General features: G+C 38.1%; 1 protein-coding gene across 13 annotated transcripts in view; it reads right to left on the reverse strand.

The window, feature by feature from the left end:
* SHTN1 (shootin 1) overlaps positions 1 to 26,150 on the reverse strand; it is a 123,282-nt gene that overhangs the window by 3,712 nt on the left and 93,420 nt on the right. For 7 of the 13 annotated variants that reach the window (XM_024253044.3, XM_054521559.2, XM_063727105.1 and 4 more), the window contains 3 exons: positions 23,351 to 23,404; positions 18,227 to 18,347; positions 13,641 to 13,833 (listed from right to left, as the gene is read on the reverse strand). In XM_024253044.3, coding sequence (XP_024108812.3) covers positions 13,641 to 13,833; positions 18,227 to 18,347; positions 23,351 to 23,404 — 368 coding nt within the window. 13 annotated transcript variants of the gene reach the window in all.

Genomic DNA, 26,150 nt, shown 5'->3' on the forward strand with positions numbered 1-26,150 from the left:
GTAAAGTGACAGAGAATGGGGACAAACTAGAGCTGCACCTATCTCTCTGTCTCTCACAAGCACCAATCCTGATGATGCAAGACAATCTGCAGGATAAGCAGGAGCCTTCCCCAAGGAGCTGCACATGCACCTGCCCCAGGATTTGGAAAAGCTGGAGGAGGAGATGTGGGGAGCTGGAGAAACTGTGGGCCAGTCACTGCCACATGCCAGTTAGGTGAGTCAGCACATCAGGAATGTCATGCACAAGCTATAACAGAGCCTGCCCTACACAGACCTTCCGAGGGTTAAAAAAAATTTTCTTAAGACAACTACTTCACTTCCACCTTCTAAATCTCATGCAGATTTATCTGTGGGCAACTCTAAACTGAAAACAAACAGGTGAGGAGATTCTAGGAAATAAAGCTGCAGCCCAACTGAGGTTCCAGGGAAAGTCCCATCCAAGTCTGCAGGTCGAGTCACCATTATAATGGCTTCACCATCTTGGGCCTGGGCCCACTCTTATGTAAGCCAGCCAAACTGCTTTCAGCATGCAAAGGAGGTAGTATTTCTCTCATTCTAGGTGAGCAACTTCCATCAACCCATACTAACCTTCATCACTTCTGTAGAACTACCATGGATGTTTCCATGCTCGTGTGTGTCTGTAGGTGAAGGGGTGTTGCACAGATCCTAGAAAAAGCTTTCTTCATCAGCTCAGGGCTAAAAATTTCCAGGAAGTGCTCTCTGGGCTCCACAGCAGCAATACATGGATGTTGATTGAACTGAAAACTCATAAACCTAGTATCATCAGGCTGAAATTGTCCTGGAATTGTCTCAGTCCAAAGAACGATTTCCCTGTCCTGAAGCAAGCTTCTTGACTGCAGATTAATCTATTATTAAGTCACTTATAGGCTACAATTTGAGAACCCCTTTGTTATCACTGAACTAGGCGCAGTGGGCATTTTCTGAATCTAGGCATGGAAGGATAGTGACTGGTTTCTCAAGGATAATGACCACTGCCTTAGAATCCCGGTGGAAGGTGGAAAGGGACTAGGGCAGTCGTCTAGTCTGACCTGTCCTTTTACAGATGAGGACGATGGGGCATGAAGAGGGGAAGGAACTGGCCTGAAACCACACAGCTTATCAGTGGCAGAGTCAGAACAAGAGTCAGAAGCTCCTGTCTCCCTGTTTCTGCCTTTTCCATGACAGCATGCTGTTTCTCAAAGGCATCTTCTCCTAGAAATAGGCGGCTACAGGCTAGTTTTTGGCATGTTTACTGATTTCATTCTTTCTGAATCCCTGTTTCCATCTCCATCTTCCAGATCTGTAAATAAAAAGTCTATCCCTTCAAGCTATCCCTTAGTTTTAATTTTTCCCCTGTGGTTTGTAGCTCCTCCTGGCTTGACATCACTAGGTCCACTCTTGGCTCCCACGGGCAGCTGCCCAAGACTGCTTCTGGAATGAGAGGCCTTTCTTTCTCCTAGGCCTCATTCTACCTTCATTCCTATCATATGGGAAGGGCCACAGAGCCGCATCAGTGATGGTGCCAAGAACCCAAGTTCTCACTCTAGTAGTCATGGTGGCAGGTTCCAGAGGGTTAAATATGAAGCTTCTCCCCAGGGTAGAAATCCCAGAAGCTCAAATGCACCACTTCAATAGGAATTGTAATATACTGTCTTTCTATTCAACTTTTCTACTTTAATGCAACATCTAAGGACTAAGACCACAATAAGGAATTAAAAATCTGTACTTATAAAAAGCGATGGCAGCCTGTCTCCTGCATGCCACAAAATCTGCAAGTAAAACTTAAATTTTACAAGTATCACTTATAAATTAAAACTAAAATCATGGGATACTTGGGCTGACAGGGATCACCATGGTGAGCTAGTCTAACCTTTTCATTTGTCAGATGAAGTGTCCAAGGAAGAGTGAGGTTAAATCAGCATACAACTTGTTAATAGCAGATACAGGACTAAACTAGTGGAATCTTGATTTCCTGTCCAATATTTTTTTCTTACCACAACATACTGGTTGTCATTTATGATCCATTCATATAGATATTTTTCACAGGTCATATTAGACTATGTGCTCAAAGGCTATTTCAAGACAAAACCAAAAACCAAAAAGCAAAATAAAAGCTAGGAGAAATATACCAAGTTATGCCACTCTATGAAGCCTGGTGCCCAAATACAACCTGGGTGACCTTTTAGAAAGCAGCTATTGTGCCCCTACTGCAAGAGAGCCCAAATGTGGGGCCTGAGCAGGTGGGGCAACTTACTAGTAAAAGGAAAGACCTGACTCCAAACCATACTGGTACTAGAAGAATCAGAACAATGGCAATGGCCATGCCAACGCTGAACTTTACAGGACTCAGTGATTTCTCAGACTGTGTTACAAGAGATGAAAGTGCAGCATTCTAATTTTTAAAAAGCACATCATTGTTTGCATTCAATGAAATTCCTTTCAAAATCAACTTTCCACGTTCCAATTATATTCAACAACATTCTAGCTAACATTTCGGCTGCAATTCAAATTAACTAATGCCCAAAAGAGCCCTAATCGACGTGGTTCTGAGCTCAATTGAATACAATCAAAGCTCATGAAATGAAGGGGGAAATGCTTATTTCATGCAAATTCTGCATATCACTCAAGCTTAATTTTACTGATAATATAAAGGTGGGACATTTTGAACATTACAGTGAATGAACTTTTAAGCGGTGAGAGTTATTTTATAAAATGCTACCTCTGAAAAGCTGATTGCCAAACAGTATAAAAATGGTTTGAGGCATAAATGCCAAGTTCATTTCTATTTCACTTCTGAGGTAACTATCTTTCAAATCGCAACAGCTGGACTATTTAACACAATCTGGTGAATCAAAGTATAGTTCTTCTCTGGTCTCCCAGTGGGATGTCTGCATTAGTCTGTGGCAGCCATCCAACAAATGACGCACAGCCGGACGGTCTGAACTCCGTTTCATTTACAATAAAAATGGATAAAACCGCAACCATATTTACCACCTTCAAGGACAGAAAACAGAAAGATTTAAATTTGTCTTTATAAAGTCGTTTCCTGGAAAAACTCCAAAGAGGAAGCTGCTTTTATATTTTCTCTGGTGTAAAAATAAGGATTCTTATTTTTTTCCAAGCCCTTTATACAGTTACTGCAGTGAACAGTAGTGGCATTACAGCAGAGGTAGTTTTGATTGTTTATTTTGGAAACCCTATTTTTCCAGGAGATTTTAATACACTTGTCCAAAACTTCACAAGTTTTTAATACACTTGTCCAAAACTTCACAAAATAAAGTTTCAAACCTAAGGTGAAACTTTCTATGTTACTACCGATTCTAGCGGTATTTTAAAATATAATAAAGGCAGAACAAAGCTCAATTCCTTTTTGTTTTGGGTACTTTTTCAAAACTTCATTTTAGCTCAAAGAATGTATTAGTCTGTCAATTTGGGTCCACTTCTATTTGTGGAAAAAGTAGATTTAATTATTTACACTGTTAAACAACAGAATACTACTATGTTTGAAAATCTGACATCAGCCTCTAGATGCTGATTTGCTCTCAAGATGAACAAGAATTCCTTTCTAACATAGGTAACAATGGCTGGGCAAAGATCTGTGTCTATGCTCAGCAATATTTTCTTTAGCTGAGTGACTGCAGCACAGGCATCCCAGTACACAGCTTACCTCCCAGACCACAATACAATGCTAGGGAGCCTTGTATCTTGTACCTGGTAGGATATTATCTTATTCCTCTAGTGCAGGCTGGACTGCACACATTTACAGAATCTAAAATACACTGGCACAAGGAGGTTCAGGAAACCGGACTACTCTCACAGCAAAAGCAACACTTACAATGCGTGAACTACTATTTCAGCTCAGCCAAAAGATTCTGAAATGTGGGTGATCATTTTCTTAAGCTTTGTTTTTTAGCTTTTTATAATTCTGCACAACATTAAGTCCTCATGGAAAATCCACTCAGATTCCAGCTATTAAAAGTCATGTTATTTACAAGAAATATTTTAAGAGACATAAAGTCTTCCAGAAAATTCACCATATATAACATTGGTTCCTTAAAAACAGCTGCCATGCACAAAATACTTGCATTTTCATTCTATGTTTTCAGGAAAACATTTTTTTAAATGTAGTAGTTTTTCTTTCAATTTACTGTGTATTTTTAAAACTCTCTTTTAAGATCGGAAGTCATAAATTACTTTTCATAGAGCTATATAATAAAGAATATTACAAATGAAATGTGTTTATTGGGTTTCAGAAATTGGGTCAGTTTATTCTGAGATCTGACATTGCATTTGAGTTTTAGCTTCTTCTATTTGAATAAAAAAACCTCCCCTCTACTCCACTATACACAAATAAAAGGAAACATAAACACTGTAGAGACTATTGAAAAATGGTTAAGAAAACTACAATGTACCAAAAGCAATTTGGTTCTCTATGCAGAAATGGTATATTTTATACAAAGTCTCTTAAAAATCATAGGTGCTTGCAACTGGAAGCAAATGTTAGAAGGCAATTAATTCTTTGAGAGAATTGAGAATTACTCAGCAGCATTTTAACAGTAATTTTGAGATTTACTCAACAGCAGTTTAACAGTCATTTTTACACTAGGTGTAATACATCCTCAACAATTAATCTGGAGGAAGTTGCTGTTTGCACAGCAACTCAGAACACTTGTAAGACAATCCTGACAGGCGGATCTTTCGGGCAGTCCACAGGATAACTCCTTGGCAGCGGGGGAAGGAAAAAAAATGAAGTGAAGGGATCTCAACTTCCAGAACATCCAGTTGTTCTGCTAATTTTGTTGTTAAAACTTAATTGTCCATGTACAGGCGCACATGGAGAACCTTTGTAGCAGCGCTTTGCTGAACAGAGCTGTTTCCTGCAGTGTCAGTACACAATTCAGCAGTACTAAGATTACAGTTGAGAGCAGAGCAAATCCTTTAATTGTATAAGAGCATCAGATTAAGCAGTAACGTCCATGCAGTTCATTCTGCTAGCTGGTAGTCTCTTCTCAGAAACAAATGTTTACTAAGTACAGGGAAGGCGCCCTCCCTCCCCCTCCCTGATAGGCGCTCATGTGCACACGCGCACGCACACACACACACACACACACGCACGCACACACACACAAAAGAGAAAGAAAGCGGAGAAGCGGAGGTTATGAGGAAACAGTGGGGCTGGGAGTATCCATCAGGAAGAAAATCCACTTCTTTCCATCCCAGGACTAAAAGAACTTCCCTAGTCTCCATTTGAACAAAACGTGACCCCAAACCTCTGTTAAGGAATGGTTATATGGCCAACTAAATTAATTTCCAGCTGAGATAATTAGTTTGAGAGAATAATTTTATGCCAAGTTTCCCTGAAGTAAGTTAAGAATCTCAATTTTTATTTGCTAATGTATTTCAAAAGCTCATAATCTTTCATAGGATTAGAGAAAGTAAGTAAACAAAATAAAATAAAATAGCTCAGATTCTCCAGTTCCAGTAAATTAAAAAGCAGTACTTTCCTATTTCATTTTTCTACATTAGTTTCACATTAGAAATACTGAATGAAGAGACCAGTTAGAGGTCAAACAATGATAAAAATCAATCTTACTTTTAATTCAAAACCTGAAAGGCAATTAGATTTTTTTTCTTTCATGGAAATGTTTGACTGGTCACACGAACCAAGAGACATCTAAAATTTATCTTTTATCAACTACCCTTTGGTTTCAGTTAATGGCCCAAACAAGATGAACTCTTACAAAAATAAATCTGTGTGGGGCCAAAAGTCACATGTATTTAGAGATACCACAGACATAGAAATTAAATGCAAATTAAAAAAAAATGGTTTCACTGGAAATGAACATTTTCTATTGAAACTGAAGTCCTATAATTGCCACATGGGTTTTTGTTTTTTAAATTCTTCTAGGGAAGCATGTAACCTCTTTTGACTCCCCCAAACGAAAAAGCAAACTGCCTGCCTGTCTGGCAGTTAAAAAGGAATTGAAAAGAGCTTGATAAAGCTTACGGTTTTGAGGGGATCCTGGGGTGAAGAGAAGCACGATAAATTAGAAAAATGTTAACTTGAAGAATCTCTGGCAATTAATTGTGGTTTAAAAGGATCTTTGAGAATGACCAAGACGTCACAGCTATGAAAGCACTGCAAACCACACTGTTAAAATGGAACAGGAGTTCCCTTTCGAAGGGCTTCTCCCTTTTGAAGTAAGGTTTTATAGAAGTAACTAGATAAAATGAAAAATCATCTTTGAGGCTGACTATCTTGTCTAATTGCAACTGTTAGGAGAATATTCGCCTTCCTGAAAGTAATTAATTGAAAAAGTGTGAATACGGATGAAAAAGCTCAATTCAGACAAGCAGGGCCACTTTCAGATAAGATGGTTTCAGGGGAGAAAAGCAGGAGGGCAAGAAAACATGAAACTCTTAAGCTTCTGCCTGACTGTGATGCAGACACATTTTAAGATCTGCTTACCTCTTTCTCCATACTGAAGGCCCACGTGTCCTGCCTCTCTTTATAATAAAAATGTCCTAAAACATAATGACCAATGGATAAACACAAACTCAGAGGTGTTAACCAGTAATTGACCAAACATGAAGCTCTCTTAAAAAGGTATAGAATAAAGTGGATACAATAATAAAATGTATTTGGTGCTTTAGAATGTATGTTTTTCAACTAGATTCACAGATAGTGATTCACCTTTATATTATCATATTATCATTTAGTAAAAGTATCTTTCTAATCCAATGATTACGGTCAGAAATTTTCAAGGTATTTGACTTCTGGGAAAAAACTATTTCTCAGCGTGGTTAAAATGTTCAATAAAATAAAAAATGTGCAAATGGAGCTTATGCTGACGACTAAAGTAGCTTAAGGCTGGTATTCTGACAGGCTAATTTCTAAAATTCATTTTGAAGCATGGCCCTTTATTGGACATTTGGCATGAAAAAGATTAAAATAATTTCTTTCCAATTATTCTTTAAGACTTTTTGCTAATTCAGATAGGCTCTCCTTTTCAGAACTCTGTTTTACTGGGTAACACTTTCCTCCCTTGACAAGAGATCTTTAAATTGCTTAGGTTACCCTTACAGAATGAGAAAAGGAAGACATGAAACTACCTATGAGTATGCAGGGTCTAAGGAACAGGATGTGAGTATCTTAGGGTCAATGAAGCAACTTAACTGCAGAATCATCACCTCCTATAGAAGGAATCTTATGGTCATTCTTTTCTTTCCCCTTCCTTAAGCTCTTAAGACACTAAACGCAGTACACCATAGTTCAAAAAGCACTGGCGTTGCAGATAAAGTTTAAAACGTTCAAGTGCAATTTGACCTAAATGTCAATTAGAAGTATAATTTTGGGCAAGTTGTTTATCTCACTGAGCCTCAGTTTTCTCATCTGTAAAATGGGGATAATGTCCAATCTATAGGTTTGGAAGAATTAAAATAATACACAAAAGCGCCTTGCTTAATGTTAGTGAAATACAGTAACAACAACACAGAAGCAAATTCCAAAACCCTCAATCCCCAGACTGGATGCTGGTTCCATTACCGATAGCCTCCATCTATAGCTAACATATACATCCTGCCTACTATAATTTCAGCACATTTCCTCTTAGATGGATATTATTTTATTATGAATATATACTGATAAAGAGTGATAGAAGTATTAACTTAAAACACACACACACAGAATGGAAGTTTCTTGGCGTTTCTCCCCAAAATGCTTTTTTCTTTTATTATACCTATATCAACCAAGAACATCAGACTTATGCATTCTGTTGATAATAGAGTTAACATGTTTCAGGTATCTCACATAGGATTAAAATGGAAGGCAATTTCACCCACACTGATGTATACTGGGTTTTCTTATTTATTGCTCGACTTATGTTTCAGAAACATTAATTTCCTAGTTACTCACTACTCAACATCCCAGAATGTGTAAATGTGGGACTAGTCAACCTAGCTGGGGTGAAAGAAGGAAGGCTAGGCCCCAACCAGCTTCAGCTTGACTGTACTGCACGACACTCTTCGGTAAAAGTGATTGGCAGGCATATCAAGTGTCTATGTCACATTAAAAAAATGCATACATCTGCAATGGTGGCGAACTGATAGCTATGTCCAAAAATTGCATCCACTTTCAAAAGCTAAAGTCATTTGGAAACATATGTTGAACATAGTGGTGATGAAAATGGGTCACGTCATCTTTTGATCAAAATGAATACTGACACTATTCTCTTAGAGGACCAGCAGAGCAGCTCTGAAGCAATCTTCTAATCTTCTCACCCATTTTCTCCACCCCGAAATAAACAGGTGGGAAAGACTGCCCAATTTATTTTCTCTGTGATCAGGTACTTTTTTTTTTTTGAGTTAGAGTCTTGCTCTGTGGCCCAGGCTGGAGTGCAGTAGCACAATCTCGGCTCACTGCAACCTCCACCTCCTGGGTTCAAGCAATTCTCCTGCCTCAGCCTCCTAAGTAGCCAGGATTACAGGCATGTGCCACCACACCCGACTAATTTTTGTATTTTTAGTAGAGATAGGGTTTTGCCATGTTGGCCCGGCTGGTCTCGAACTCCTGACCTCAAGTGATCTGCTTGCCTCAGCCTCCCAAAGTGCTGGGATTATAGGTGTAAGCCACCATGCCTGGCCTGTGATCAGGTACTTCTAACCTAAAAAGGTCTAAATGCATTTGGGGCAATAGTGAAGGGCTGCAATGGGTATGTTGGCCCCTAAGAGTACTACTCTAAAAGATAACAGTTATTTTGATTTGGACTTGTAAGTCCTGAGGATGTATTTTAAAAATTAATTATTTTACATTTCTGGGTTTGTGTTTTTCTATAAAAACTACACTGAGAGACACGTAGCTAGGAAATATGTGCCTCTTACTCCTTTTCCTAACCGTGAACAGCTTTACCAAGTGAACACATTTGCTAGGAATTACTGGGATTCGAAAGCTGAAAGGGACTCTGTACAGTACGTAATCTACTTGCCTCAATTTTGGATTAGAAGAAGAAACACAACAAAACGAAAATAAAACACAGAGGGGTTAAACAACTTGTCCAAGTCATCTGGCCCAGTCAAAAACCCAGGGGTCTAGTATCTTAGCTTTGGTCCTTGATGATCCATTATCCTAGCAATATAATTGTAAGATAAGATAGGAAAGGAATTTATTAAAATGCTTTTCCTATATGATCTAATTTACATGACAGTCCTACAGGGCAGGCATTCTACCATCAGTTTACACACCGGGAAATTCAGTTATAGATTACATAACTTACCCAGGGTCACAAACATCTAAACAGCAGACCCAGGATCTGAACCCTACTCTGTCTGATTTTAGAGTTCAAGTCTTGGAAATAACTGGATGCTGCTTGCCACCCTGTGCATAGGCGGACAGGCACTGGCTTAGAAAACAAATCACATTGTTTCCTTGTTACTCCCCCTCCTGTCTACAGGCTTTTATTGATTAAAATACAAATCATTCTTGTTTTTCTGACCCTGGGCAACACTTAATTATTCTATTGCCAGGTATTATAGCTGTCTCAAAGTAAAAGAGTTTCTTTTAAAAATTCTATAATTTAGGCTGGGCATGGTGGCCTCACCCCTGTAATCCCAGCACTTTGGGAGGCCGAGGTGGGTGGATGACCTGAGGTCAGGAGTTCAAGACCAGCCTGACCAACATAGTGAAACCCCGTCTCTACTAAAACTACAAAAATTAGCCGGGCATGGTGGTGGGCACCTGTAATCACAGCTACTCGGGAGGCTGAGGCAGGAGAATCGCTTGAACTTGGGTGGCAGAGGTTGCAGTGAGCCGAGATCGTGCCACTGCACTCCAGCCTGGGTGACAGCAAGACTACATCTCAAAAAAAAAAAAAAAAAAAAATCCTATAATTTAGAATTTTCTCTCTTTGATTCCCACCCATTGATTGGCCTGAATCAGTGAATAAAATATCTTACTATAGTGAATAAAATATCTTACTATATTTTAACATTATCAGATTTAATCTTAATCAACAGAAAGAGCATGAAAGCAAAAATGAGGCTTGCACTTAATGTGCCTGGCTAGGCCTTTACCTCTTATAGCATAAAGGGACATGATGAGCATAATTCTGATCTAAATTATAACCAATCGGAATTTATAACATTCACATTCACTGTGAGATTTAAGATACTAGGATTAGATGGTATATACTTATTAGACATAATTAACAGGACACATTTTGAAGCTATTATTAAAATAGAAACAGAATAAATTAGGCTTTCCCAAGTCCTGATTATCTTTTCCTTTCTTTTTCTTCTTTTTTCTTAAGAACAGAAAAAAAACACCCTTGCTTTGCATATGTTGGTGACAGGAACGTTAATTTTAATTAATCCTTATAATTAAGCATTAAAAGTGTTTCTTGCTTTCTTACAGGTCCCTAGGAAATAAATCAGTATATCTTTGACTTCATAATTTACCAGAGAGGAGTTACTCAATTATATGGAATCTATACATATGTTGATTTTAGGAATTTATTAAAAGAAAAAAAACTTTCTAGGTATAGCGTGATGTTATTTAATTGTCTGGTTAAGTGACGATCTTATGCAGAAAACGTCTTTGTCTCTACCTTTATACTTAAAACCTTTCTTGGTAGTTTTGCAAACTTTCCTGTCCATCTGAGGCCAATCAAATGAGCACAGGTGAATCTTTTACAACTGGGTATTCTGTTGTCTCTGATAACTTAATTTGGAGTAGGCACAATGGCAAAAAAGATATGCAAGACCGAGCTGAATATAAGTGATTTCCAGGCATTTAAAAAATGTTTTAAAACCAAATAATCCAATCAAACAACCAACCAACAAAAAATCTCTAATATCAAGCTTATGTGCCTATGTGACTGTCGAATAATGGGAGAATGCTGATTGAGTATTGTAGTTGATATTCTACTGTTTTATTCATACTGAAAATGTGCTCATTCATTTATTCAAAAAGAATTTATTGAAAGCCTACCATACGGCAGGAATTGTTCCATGTGTGTAAGACACACCAGTAGACAAAACAGGAAAAATTCTTACCCTCATGGAGCTTACATTCCAGCGGGGGAGAGAAAAAATAAAACAATAAATATAATTAATAAAGTATATAGTAAGTTAGAAGGTGATAACTGCTCTAGGGAGAAATGACGTAGGATAAGGCGGAATCAGAGCTTAAGGGAAGAGGAGATACAATTTTGAATAGGGTGGCCAGGGTAGGCCTCATAGAGAAGATAACATTTGAGCAACACATCCATGGAGGCGAGGGAGTAAGCCATGCAGCGCTTAGAGAAGACCATACTAGGCAGCGAAGGGCCTAGGGTGAAGTGGTACTGGGACAAAAAGGCCAAAGTGGAGGGGGAAGGGAAGTTAGAGTGGCTGGGGCTGGGGGGTGTGTGTGTGTGTGTGTGTGACAGAGAGAGTGCATGCATACATATGTTGGGGCAGTAATGTCTGTATTTAGAGCCGACTGCCATTGGCATCCTCCCTTGACCTTGATTGAGGTCAACAGCCAATAGTGCCACTCACGTGAAACACTAACGATGGTGTTGCCACAGAAAAAATAGAAGTGTAACTACTAGAATGCAAAGACAGTTTTTAAAAGCAAAGGAAATATTTTACTTATTAATTGCTGACCCGACTTCAAAGTGCTTTGACAGGCCAAGTCTATAAAGTAAGAGAATGTGGTTAGTATAATAGAGTACTTATTAATAAGTCAAAGCCAGCCAGAAACAGCACTGAAAATAACCCTTCTCATTCCTGGAAGCTAGGCCAGTTTCAGGGGATTCTGACAAATGATACAAACTGTTAAAGCTTACATGTAACTACATTAAGTTAAACTTCTTTTAGTCATTAAAAGGTTTAAACATAAATGAATGAAGTGTGCTGGTCTGGGTAAATAATTACCCTATACGTACACAGAATTCTCAGATTCAATCTGGATAGTCTAATTACACTTAAGAAACAGATTTTTCCAGAAAGGTGCTCTTATTTGATAAATTACTGTCATTATGAAAATACACGGCATCAGTTATTTTATTTAGCTAAAGAATGTCAAGAACCGAATAATCGAGCATTAGGTTTCAAAGTTTAAAAGTTAATACAGCAGTCCACAGTATTTGTATTAGAGCTTTAAGTAGATAAATTAAATTGGAATGTGTCTCTTAAGCAGTCATTGAACAAGCAAGATGAGAAATAAATTGAGCTTCACATCCGCCTTTATGGCATCTAACAACTGTGTCTGTCAACACACGGATCCTTTTCACTGTCAATTCAACACACATTTTGCAGACCTTGGGCCTGCAATTATTTCATTTCCTTTCTTGGAAATGTAATTTCCACTTACTTTTGGAGAACAAAAGGCAGACAAAAGGAGGAAGGAGTTGCAGTATTTTCTGATTCAGATTATCTGTGTAAAATGGTAAAGGAAAAAAATCTATACACACACACCGAAGCATTTATCAGAAACTAACTTGTCTCGACCAAATTTCTTTTGTGTCTGGATATTGGTTCAAATGTAGCCAGATTGTTGATGTCAAATTAGGTGTTAAACAAATTTAATAGGAAAGATGGAGAATGAATATAGATCATCTTTCTGTTAGAACTGTTCAAATGACTCTAGTCAAAAGAAAGGAAACACGTGACTACAGGAGAAAATGTGCTTTTAAACACAGTGAAATTAGATAAAACTGTAAATCAGCAAAGAAGGCCATTCATTCCAGAAGAGAAAAAAAAGTTAATAGTAGCAATGAGAGAATGCAAGAGAGGAAGAAAATACCAGTTGGCAAAAATAGATCCAAATTGAATTTCAACTTCATTTGTCCAGGTTTCACCTTTTAAGCTAAGACAGCTAGAGTTACAAAAAGGGGTTCTTTCTCTCTTGATAGGACAGGAAATCAGAGGTTTAATTAACCATGATTACAGTATTGGCTGATCTGATTTGTCTCACCTCTTCCTTTTCTTTAAGTGACAAACTAGCTGACATCCTGGCAAGAGAACTAAAGCAAAACTGTAGACTAATTTCAAAAAAGAGCTGCCATTGTTATAAAACAAATTGATCCTCCACTAGATCTGTCTGAAACACATTCAATAGCAGGATTAACTCTTTGACAATCAAAGTGCCATTCTGAAGCAAGTCTATACAGATAACTCTTTACATAGTATGTTTTCATTTTCAGGATAGAGCAATATTAGGCACATCTTTAACTGAAGACTAGAAAAGAAGGTTGTAAAAACGTGCCCTTCTAAGTAGCCTCTGAAAGATCTAGTACCTTCTTGGGCTGCTCATGAACCATTAAGAGGGATGATCTATGTATTTAATCTTGAAAGACTGATTAAGTATCTCCTGATGCAGAGTCTGTATCATCCAGATCAATTATTTGTGTAGAAGAACCTGATTACCAAACCAGTTTAGGGGAAGTAATTCTCCTTGTACATGGTACTTGCTTTGGATCTGAATGAGATCTCTTAGCTAGGAGCCTAGAATGAAAAAGCTGGCCCATCAAATGAAAAGAAGAGAATTTACTGGCGAGCCAAATCAAAATCTCTCTAAAGAGAAACAAATCAAAGAAACACACAAGTTAGTCATTACAGATTCTTCTATACACCACTTAGTAAAGAGCATCGTTACTTACTGAAACGTAACCTTGGAACTTGTGCATCCTTCCAATTTACGGGGCCCTTCACCTGGCTCAGGTGTTGGGGGGGACGGGCTGTTGAATTCTGCCTCCAGAGTTTTCTTGTTCAAGGCTGTTTTTGTTACACTGGATACAGAACCCAACACTGGCATGGATTTGGACTCTGAGGTGGCTAATATCCCAGTTGGACCTTAAAACCAAACACATACCTCAAGTTTAATAATTCTGTATGATGCTTATTAATATGGTACTGAAAAACAGATTAGCTGAAAATCCCTCAAGAAGTGAAAAGGCCAAGTTTGTTAAAATTTCAAGAGCATGCTGGAAAATGTTCTTGTTGGAAATCTGCTCTGCTTTCGTGGTACTACTACGTTTCAATCTACCAGGACCACGCTGAGAAATTGTGTACAGACCTTTAAGAAACCACAAAATCCCAGGCCACAATTCCCTCACTGACCAGGGTCCTTCTTAATACTGGAATTGTGGAAAGTCTTTTCCTCTCATAGAGTATGGCTTTCTGACAGCCCTACTCGAACCATTTCGCCTCTCAAGAGTTAATTCTTCCCAAAACTCAGCTCTGCATTTTAAACAGAAAATAGAACCATGTCAAAAGGCTCTTTCTAAAAGGCTCATGAAGGCTTCTTGAGCATTACACAGTTTTTATGAACATTTTCATTTTAATGTGAATGAGAAGTAAGTGGATTTGTTTCCTCTTAAAACACAGACACAAAATCATAAAAATTAAGTGGGAAAGAGTTTGGCTATTTACCTTTTGGACTTTTCTGCTCTTTAGGACAGGATTTAAAAACTATAATAAAACTATAAATAAAAAATGTATTAATAATTGATATATTGGCATATCAATCTAAAAATTCTGGGCATTGAAGCCAGTCCCTAATTTTAGGTGGAAAGATTCTATCCTAGTCAGTTTTTCTCAAAGCATGATTCTAGTAAGTGCTTCTTGAAACTTCAGAAGGAATGCTTTTAAAACAAAGAGATTTATGAAATAAGTCACAAATATGCAAATTAAATGACTATTTCTAGAAATAAAGTGAGAGGATAACCTTGAAATGTGCCAGTAAGAAGAGCACAAAACTTGGGTGTCTCTTGGATGTCTATCCCTAACAAATGTCAGATCATCTTAAAATGGAAAGCACTAGTGGGTATAATCCAAAATGCTAGCTAATCCCTGACCATTGGTATTAAGCTCTGGAATGCTATTCTTACATTTGGATTTAATGTGCCTGATGTACTCAGTGTAATAGTGTAACATATCAACTCTAAAAATGAAGGTCTAATTTGAAAAATCTACCTAAGAGAGACTAAAAAATTATGAACCCATTCTGTTGGACACCTCTCTGAGCCTTGCTCTATGCAGGTTACACAGGACCTCTCTGTTCTAGTGGAAGCCCCAGTTCACAAAGCATTAGTTTCTATCTTCCCTATTTAATTCACCTATACTTTCTAGACAGACAAGTTTGGACATTTTTGGATATTTTGATCTAAAAGGCCTTTTCTGGCTGGGCGTGGTGAGTCATGCCTGTAATCCCAGCACTTTGGGAGGCCGAGGCAGGCGGATCGCCTGAGGTCAGGAGTTAGAGACCAACCTGGCCAACATGGTGAAACCCTGTCTCTACTAAAAATACAAAAATCAGCCAGGTTTGATGGTGGGTGCCTGTAATCCCAGCTACATGGGAGGCTGAGGCAAGAGAATCGCTTGAACTCAGGAGACAGAGGTTGAAGTGAGCCGAGATCACGCCACTGCACTCCAGCCTGGGCGACAGAGAGAGACTTCATCTCAGAGAACAAAAAAAAAAAAAAAAGGCCTTTTCCTCCCAGCTATGTCAAGCCTCATGTTGCATGGAGCTGTGGCAGTTAAGACAGAAGGGCAGAACAGAAAGATTAATTTTAGAGTTCCTGAAAATATAAATACGAAGTTGAATTCAAGATTTGCTTCTGATCAGCTCTATTCTGCCCTTGGATAAGCGTTGACTACAACACTAGGTAGCTTTAAACCATCTGTCCTTGTAAAAAAGATCTGCTTCTGAATACACCAACACATTTTCTGCAAAAAGGAAGGAAAGTAGTGCGCTAAGCTACAGCTCTTATATTTTTCTTATATACAAAAAGACATTTTAAAAAATGTACACTGTTTAAGAGTATTATTACTGTATCCTGTTTAAGCCACCCAGTGTTCTCCAAGAGGCACTTGCTGCTCTTTGAAATGTCAGTTTGGTAGGCCACAAGGCTAGCTAAAACAAGGGAACATTAGTTAGATGCCTAAGAAAAATCCTAAGGAAAAGGGTACAACATCCTTTGTCCCTGGGGGAGATAACCATTAACCTGAGATCTTAGCTCTGCAAACTCTCAGGCTGTCTCTCTTCTGATGTTTCCTTTCTCTACTTATGACCTCACATTTACTTTCCCAAAAGACTTTCTGGGCAGAAGAAAACCACCCCAGAGATTCAAGTACCTGAGACACCAACCTATCCAACTCCTCACCTCTGTCACCTGACTCCCACCATGCAGCTCTGCGGCTTTACTTTCTTCCTTACTTTCCCCCCTGGAATTTTCACTTTGTCACTCCACAGCCTTTAAAAAATATTCACATGGTAAAAGCCACCTCTAGTTTGATAATAGAAAAACGTTTGTACCACCTAAAAAATGGTATGATTTCTTTTTTAGATGGTAAGAGTTTGTAAGTTTGTTTCCTTCCTTTCTTTTCCTTTTGCTTTGGCTATTAGGAAACTCAAAGGAAATTTCTGCTCAATTACAAGTCACTCCCTTAGTGTGTGTTTGCTCTCTACCTCACCAATGAGTTCTCATTTTTCTATTCATTTATTAACGATTCTACTGAATATGTATTTTCTATTCTAACTGCCCTAAAATAATACAAATATTTGTATATTGGTGGAATATAATACATTAAGTGAAATATTCCCACCATGTTCACGAAATGTGTTCCTTTCTGTACTCTGAATTATTCAAATTTCCATATTAACTAAAATAAAAACCTTTGCTCACTTCTTCCATTGAAAACTAACTCTGAAATGTGAGTATTGCACATTTTGACCAAATTTGTGAGTGAAGTAACAATGTTTTTGGAGAAACGAAAAAGCCAGTGGCAAAACACAAAATGTGAACGACAGAGCACTAAAATGGCACATCAACAAAGTCCTTAAAAATAGCAATGTTTACATGAGCGCTTTAAGGCTGAAACGATGAAAAGGATGACTCAAGCACTGATTAAGTCACAAAATGAATAACGATTATATGTTACGAGGAGGCTGCATAATGCTCGCAAAGCCATCCTAAGAAAAAAAATGTTGTGGCACCCCCTTAATTTTCCTGAGGTAGTTGTTTTGGGGGGCACAGTAGGAGGGGAGAATCTTTGTAAAGATTTTAATAATAGAACTTGCAAACCAACCTAAAAACTGAATGGCTGATTTTTTTTTTAAAGAAGAAAAGTTTCATCTTCTAATAATAAAAGTTTGGTTGGTATTAAGCCACTTTGGGTTCAAGGAATCAATTTACTCTATTGTCTGAGTAAATCTCTCTCTGAACATTAGAACTTGATCATCAAAAACCCATCTTTAATATTCTTGCTACTTAAATTTGGTCAATGTGACTCAGTATTTTCCAGATTTAAGCTGTTATGATAGACTACTTGAAGCTGACTGAACTCAGTCTAGAAGCTTCAGCCCATTAGCTGCGGTTGCTGATTAATTTTACTTTAAGGTAGTTTTTTGAAGTCAGCTTCCTACCTTGTCACAAGGGGAAACCTCATAAAGGTTTCCGTTAATTCCCATGATCGAGCTGATGAAACCACTGAAGACACGCACAGTTCTGGGATACGTTTTGAGGCCTAATACAGACCTAATGTCACACAAATGCAAACTGTGAGCTCCAGACTTGCTCAGATGGTACATTATGGTCAGTGACAGAGCTGGAATTTCCCAGTCACTCAGTTCACAGGCAGGCACAGTAAGCTAAATGGATACAAAGAGTAAAGATGATTTTCCTGCATTTGTAACTGATGTGTAATTTCTACTGCAACTACTAAATGTGTGCTCATTTTGTGCCATGTACATTGCTAAGCATTTTTCACATATTGACTTAATCTTTAGAATTATCCTATGAAGCAGTGCTTTTATTATTCTCATTATATAGATGAAGAAACTGAGGCACAAAGAGGTTCAGTAATTTGCTTAAGGGCAACCAGCTGGTATACAAGAGAACTAGGACTCAAACTTGGGTGGTCTGGCTCCAGAGCCTGTACTTGATGCTATATTGCTGCCGAAACTCTTCCTGAATGTCTTTACACAAGGGCATCTTGCATTAAACAAATCAGATCTATAAATGCCTGGTTACCTACAAATAAGTAAACACACCAATAAATAAAAATATCTAAGAGTTCTTATGAGATATCCATAAATATCTTTACCCATCCCATACTTCTCACTCACATTAAAAACAAATATTTTAATAATAATTTTTAAAAGATTGTTTCATGTAAAAAGAGACTTAGAAGAAGATGTTTCAGAGATGAAGAGAAGGACTGTGGAGAATTCAAACCGGCTTACTACTGCTATCTGCTTCTGCTGTCACCTTTCTGCGACGCAAAATCCTTTCTAACTCAGTTTCACTGTTTTCAGGGTCAAGGGATTTTAAGCTTCTTGAACTAGTGGATTTGTTAAGTGTCCCCTAAAGTGAAAACAAAACAAAAACAAAAAGGTTAATGTCTTAATACAATATACAAAAGAATATAAAAATCAAACCATGAAAACATTACCAGAATTTGAATGGAATTATGAAACAAAATGAATTTGCTATATATTAATATTTTTTAAATGTGCACATTTTCAACAAGACAGAGTGTTGGATCATTTAAGAAGATGCTACTGATGGTGTAAATGCTAGCTTTTGTTTCAGAAGAACAGTACAAGAACACTTCTGGAAGAGGTGACTATATGAAATTCATCAGTGGGAAGGTACCTGCATATCGACGATTAAGACGTGATGTGTGTTGACTGGGTGGAGAAGAGAATTGATATATTAAACTCACCTTCGAAGGAAATCTTTATATGGTAGCCACAAGCTACTAAACTGAAATCACAGCGGCACTGAAAAATGTGTGACTGATCCTTCAGAGGGTGACCCTGGCTGCACACCTGATGTCCGTGGCGTCGTAGCTGTCAGAGGAGGCACATAATGCTCTCCAGGGGCCAACCCAAAGAAGGGCTGCACTGAGCACATCTTGACTTCAGTATGAAAGGAAAGTTATAATCATACAGAGAGGCAAGCAAGGGTCGGCATCTTAACTCCACATTCCTAACACAGGAGACAGTTAGTGTATTATTCAGGGCCCAGAAGACACTGAAGGAAACAAGAGATGCTATAAATCTGTCCTCCTGCTGAAACTGATACTGGCTTTCAAGAAGACAGAGAAAGATCCATGTTTCCCTGCTCTGGCTCCTCCGGGAAGTATGTTACAGAGTGAGAGCTATGGTTTTCCATCTCCATTACTAGTCAAGTGTTTGTATAGAACACTGGGTGACGTATTTCTCAATGATACATAAGGATTTAATACATCGACAAGTCTTTCATAAGAGATGCCCATTATTTCTTAGAAATGGTCCTTCTCAACTGTGCCACATACTTGGGAGGCAGCAGAGGGAGGGGAAGGCAGGAGAACCATAATCTTTTGATCAGAGGAAATAAGAACCTCAAGTCTGGTATAACTTGCCAGACTTCATGCCAGAGTCAAAAGACAGCTTTTGTCCACCAAGGCTAATAATCTTGCCAGCCTTTGTAATGTTTGAACTCACTAAGGACTTGCCTTAATCCTGCTCCCTCCCTGCCTGCCAACTACCTGAAGGATTCTAATAATTCTACTGGCTAAAAATGGTAACCCTTGTTTCTTCTTTAGCCTATAAAACAAAAAAAAAAAGGTGCCTGTAAAATCAGATGGCTACAAATCTCATAATTAACCTCTATTAAGAGGTTATGTTATTTTGTTTAGGGAAGTTTTTCCCTAACTGCTTAAAGTTACAGAAAAGTAACCTGTTGTCAGGGAGGAAACTGACTAACAAGATTAGGAGATTATATTATTTTGCTGTCAGCTGCCTAATCAACTGGTTTGCAAAAGACTTAAATAAGGCTCATATTTTAATCAGGCATACAATTTTTTCCTTAGAAGTATCTCTTTTTGTTTTTCATTTATTGTGTAAATACATTAAAAGGACTATCACATCACATGTAACACTATAATGGCTTCTTTTATCATTAAAATCTGGTTTGTTTCTTTAACATTGCTGATATGCTTCTGCGTGTAGAAGAGTCACACCATGAGGTATGACCAATACTGACAAGATACAGAAAATAGAACCATAGCCACTTTACATTTGAAAAAAGTACTACAACAACTATTCCCATATCATTTGTATTTATAATTTTTAAAAACTTACCATCTCTATCATTTGTAAACAGATATTTGAAAAACATATGGTCATCACTACTAAAATAAGTTGTAAAACTACTACATTGTTTCAATAGCAAGGACACTGTGTAATTTTTCTCAATGGCTTGATTTAATTCAAGGAAAACTTATGTGTGTGTTTGTACATACATACATACCTTTCAAGGATATCTTTTATTGATGAATCTTTCACAATATTTTCTAGTTTTTTTATTTGGATAATGGCATTATTTCCTCAAATTCTTGACTGTAGTAAGCTACTCTCTCATCATACCTGATTACTGAAGGAATCCATTTTCCACGTTTTAACCCTTGAATCCCCAACTCCTTTCTCCATTTACTGACGGATGTGGTGGCTTCAGCTAATATATGAGTAAACTTTCAATACAAGGGCAATTGTGGAGGAAAGAAAGGTTTCTGCATGACTCTCAACTGAAATGATGAAGAGCTCAGCTAATAAAATACCAAGACTATTTTAGTTATCTCTTTATATTATAATCATAAAATTTGAGAATCAGAAATTAACTTAGAAACTGTGGTACATATAATTCCTTCACTTTGTAGAAAAGAGAATTCAAATTCAGTGAGCCTCAGGGTCTGGGGACAGGTCCCACAACAAGTCATTGATAGGGCTGGATCTAGAACTTAGACTTCCCAAGTCCCAAGCCAATACTCTTTTTCTACTTCAAACCACTGTGATCATTTAACAATCTTAGGCCCCATGTTAGTTAAATGTTCATAATACTAACTAATCTAATTGTCAAGCAAAATTAACTATTCAAAAATTTCTGGGTATTTTGGAAAACTGAAGATGTCTGAAAAAGACCCATAATATAATTTTTTAAAAATTGCTTTTAGTTCTTTGATTTACAGCCAACTGAAATTGAGAAGAGAATTTTGATTTGTACCAATCTATTCTTCAGCAATCACCACTGTCACTTAGAGTGGCTTTTTAAGTGACTGAGGTGACTCAAAAGGTTTCATTTCCTAAACCTCAAAACCTTTTGTGACTATGAGAAATGGACTATACATATTTTTGTCTACAAAATATCCAGCTTTAAAACTTAAGTGGAAGTAGGTTTGGGAAAACGAGGTCAGTCAATACTGAGACATTAAAAATTGGCTTGAAAATTGTTCAACTCAGAAAACAGAATAGGGTTTTGAAACTCCCCCAAACCAGAGACTTGTTTCCTACCTGTGGGCTAACTTAGCAGAAGACCAAATCACTAAGTCTTACAACTTGGGTCACATTCCATTTCATCAAAAAATAACCCACACTGAGCTTCTTTCTGGTTCTGTTCCACAGTAGAACCGAACACAGTGTTTTTTGGTTTCTTGATAACCCCTGGTACCAGTGCTTGTGTTTTTCAGTACACAACTGCAGGCTTTTCGTGTTCTGTCTTAATTGTTTCTTACATGCCATGATGGTGAGGTTGGCACCATGTGATTTACAGGGTACTAACTTCAATAATCTTAATAGTCTGAACTCCAGCAATAAGCACCACTAAAGACCCAAATGTCTGGCAGGTCGAGCTAGGAGCTTTCTTTTTATCTTTCTTATAAGAATGTGTGTGGTTTATAGGCTCCAGGTGACAGGGAATTACAAATAGTCCATCCACCCTCAAAGAAACTTCTATGGGGAAAGAGGAGAACTGCCACTTGGTAAAGAGTAGGGGAGAGAATCATGAGTTCTACTTTTAAAAAAACTTAATGTAAAGAAATAATATTGTCAGAGTAGTAACTCCTAGTGATACATTAATGCCAGGTAAGGCAGTGAGATCTAAAGATAGATCCAAGGCAAGAAGGATGGGGGCAATTTGTGCTAAAAAAGATGTCTTAAAATTTTTTATAATTTATAAATTATTTCACAAATTTCTCTCCTTGAAGTGGCACAAAATTATGGTATTTAAGAGTAGTGCTATAATTCAGTAAACCTGCTACCATGCAGCGTTCTCAGAGAATGGGATCTCTTGGCTAATCAAATATTATGACGTGTACCTCATAGAGATGTCTGATTTTCAAAATTAACCTAATTTTTAAAAAGTCAAACTCAGTATAGTCTACTTTTTCACTGTTGACCAGAACTGTGCCCCAGGGGACATCTTTATGAACATGAATTAGCACTGTAACACAAACACAACAAAAGAGACTGTCATAGGGAGTTCTCCTTAACAGAACACTGAATAACAGACTTCTCTGATCAAAGAATCCATTAGATAATCACCACATGCTTTTTCAATGGCTTTAATACATTATTCTGTAGGTAGGCCACCACTGTTAGCCAGTGATATACCTCTCTTCAGTGCTAATCCCACTCACTTAAAACTAAAGCAAACTAATTAAGCCATTCTGGGTTAAGTCTACTGTTTAAAGACATGCTTGATGAAAATAATCTTGTTTACCACAATTATGTGGATGTCTACATGCAATGCATAATTAGCACAGCAACAACAAACATGGGAGTATTCAGTCTTGTACCTCCGCCCCCATGTTTGTTGACTTACTGTGCATAATAACTGGGATTGGGACTGTAACAGGATCTGAGAATAGAGCTCTTAGTATCTGAAACATTTTCTAAGTGAGGCGTCTGTCTCTGACAGCAACTGCTGGAGAGTGCAGTAGCCGCTGATTCCATTGGCAAAAGCTCACAGTTTGAAAAGCAAAAATATGACTAGGAAGGGACACAAAGCATGCTCTCCAACTGTCAGAAAATAAAATTAGTAACATTAAAAAAGGGCCTCTTATTTTATTCCTTAATTTATCATCAAATAATTGTTTCGACTGTGAGGAAAGGCAGACTGTGACCCTGATACGAAGCTATTTGGGGAGGAGCTTGGCTTCACATTTAGGATTCTCCTTTTAGGCTTCAAAGTAAAGCATTATTCATCTATTATATTTCTGTTTTTCATCAACATGTACGGATCCTTACATATGGCCAGACACTTCATCTTCAAGCTGTGATGCCAGGATTGGAGGGCAAGAACAGGAAACAATGACTTTGGTGAAAGTGTAACCACTCTTTTAGAACAAAAACAGCAAGTGTTATTTGAAAAATTATTAACATATGTGATGGAGCAGTCTGTAAGCACAATCAAATAAACTGGCCAAAGATGAGGCTAATTGTAAATGGGACTAAAACACACCACAAACAATTCACAAAAAACAGATTTTAAAATACTCTCCTTTCATTTCCCCATTAGCTAAACAATAAACCAAAATCTATCCTTACCAGTATTCCTTTTAGTTCATCCACTGCACTTTCACAGCCTTTCGAAGATTCTGGCTATAATTTTAAAAAGAAAGAAAAATTACTGAGTAATTCAGTTTAAAAATACTAAACAATGATGTTTACATGGCAAAGTATTAGTAGCCTTATATTGGTAATATGTATGACTATATATATTTTTAAATTAGGACTATGTCTTAAGGTTAGGAAAAAATACTAGCCATGTTAGTGCTTTCAAGTAGCAGTTAAACAAAAAATAAGAAGTTATATTCAAAGCAAAAGGAGACAAGCTACCCTCTTCTAAATACCATATTGTTACCTCTTGATTATTATCACAGATAGAGAAGATTTGGTAGACATCGGATTTCAAAGATCTGATTCTAAATTATTCAGAGCTTCTTATGATAAACTGTTCTCCACCTGCATTGCTGGACTCTGCCAGCAAGCAGAGACTAGGAAGAAGGCAGTGCAGAGCAGAAGCAAGCCACAGGGCAGAAAACCTCTCTCAGCTCCACCAGCTATGGGAGGAGGTCAGCTTACAGGGGCCTGGCATGTAAGAATTTCACAAGAGGACAGAGTCGAGAGAGCAGGGACCAGCAAAGAACCTGGCTACAGGAGAAAGTTAGCATGGCTGGCTGCCAGAGCAGTCAAAGACCTCAGAGGAGGTGTAGTCCAATCACTCATCTTGGAAGGAAAGTCAGGCTTCAGCAAGGTAGTATTTGAGTTAGGTGTCTTGATTACAAGCTCAGCTCTCTTCTGGCCATACCATGGACAAAATAATTTGAAGTAAAATTCTGGGTATGATTTGCCTGCCCCACAATACCTAACGATCTCTGCAGATCACTCAACTAATTTAATGGAGGGAAAATTTAGCATGAGGACCTCATGAAAAGTAAGTTCAGGAAAGACTTCTGATCTCCCTTGTACCACTTCCTTTCACGAAGGATAGAGATGAAGGGGAAACTTGCAAGACATAATGAAAGGAATCCCTTGAGCCTCTTATTCCTGGAAAAGAGGTAAGGTTATATTCTGTCTCATCAAAAAAATGAGAGTTAATTATCAGCAACCTATAATCCTTTCCTCTCAATAACAGAATTTAAAAATAAGATCCTACTTCAAATTTTAGAAACAGAGCAGAAGTAAGAGAGAGAGAGGTTTGCTGCTTGTGTACAAAGCGACTAAGGCATTCAGCTCTCATAGCACAGATTTTCTGTGAAATACACATGCCCTTAGTGCCAGTCAATAAGCACTAAGACACTAATTTCAACCACACTAGCACCACCACCACCACCAAGGAATTTAGAAAATAAGTGGTTAAATTAATATTCTCAAGGCAGGCTTGACTTCTGCAGGTCAACCCTTCAGGTGATAAGCTGTGACGTTCAAACAAATGCCCTGCCTTTAGGCATACCCAAAAGTGCTGCCATGCCACTCAGGCTGCCCTCTGACTGCACAAGCCTTTTGAACCCTGGACCAAAAAATGTCACCATTTGTGACATTTCAGGAAAGCCCTGATGGTACTAGGGGAAGATGTCTGTCCTCAAACATGCAGTGACAATTTGTTTTAAAGGTTATTGACCAGGTCATTCAGCACTATATCTACACAGTTCAAGATTACCAGCAAAAAACCCAGTTGTCCACTGATCCTTGTTCACTTGCTTCCCAGATTTTGAATTGACATTAAATAATGTGTAACTGCAGGAAGAGTCATGGGAAGAAAGAAAAAGCACAAAGTGATCTTCTGAAAATGAAAGTACGTATGGAACATTGATTGCTTATGATTTAAGAAGTTTTCAACTTTTTTCTTTCTAAAACTAATTTTGTTTCTTTATGGCATTGTATTTTTTCTCTAGTAATAGTTTGGTTTTGCTTATTCTTTCCATAATTAGTGGTGATGTGAAGGTCATAAAAATGGATTCTTTTTCAAAGGTGGCACTCAGACCTTGCATTTTAAAGTATTTTCACACTTCATTCCATTTGATCTTGACAACAACCCCATGTGTCAGATAAGGCAGGTGCTATCCCCATCTTGAAGAGAAGAAGTGTGGGGAAGCTGAGTGACAGTGCCAGGGCCCAACTCCAAGAGCTCTGCTCTTCACTCTCTTGCCAGACACCAGCACTGGGCCAGCTGTGCCAGATCATTCTACACACTCAGCTTCTCCTCCAGTTTTACATTTCATCCTTTACTTAGAAAACTGCTTTCAGATAATTGGCACAAGACTGAACTATTTTACGTGGTTGGCTGAAGCTTCTGTTTCCTTAGATGTAAATTTACTCTTGGAGTTGAGCATTCTTTCCCTCTTTCCAATCCTTTCCCATGTACAGCCCACACTACAGCCACTCTCGCCTTGCCTGGCTATCTTGCCTGGCTGTGACAAAGTGGCAACTTAGAAAACCCATCAGAGGCCGGGCATGGCGGCTCATGCCTGTAATCCCAACACTTTGGGAGGCCAAGGCGGACAGATCATGAAGTCAAGAGATCAAGACCATCCTGGCCAACACGGTGCAACCCCATCTTTACTAAAAATACAAAAATTAGCTGGGCATGGTGGCATGCGCCTGTAGTTCCAGCTACTTGGGAGGCTGAGGCAGGAGAATCGCTTGAACACGGGAGGCAGAGGTTGCAGTGAGCCGAGATTGCGCCACTGCACTCTAGCCTGGCGACAGAGTAAGACTCCATCTAAAAAAAAAAAAAAAAGAATAGAAAAAGAAAACCCTCAGAATGTGTACTGAACAGTCATAACACTGGGGGACGTTCACACGGTTGAGGTAGGGCAGCCTTGAGAGGGAGAAAGAACCAAAC

This window comes from Pongo abelii, chromosome 8, assembly GCF_028885655.2.
Source record: "Pongo abelii isolate AG06213 chromosome 8, NHGRI_mPonAbe1-v2.0_pri, whole genome shotgun sequence".
NCBI lineage: Eukaryota > Metazoa > Chordata > Mammalia > Primates > Hominidae > Pongo > Pongo abelii.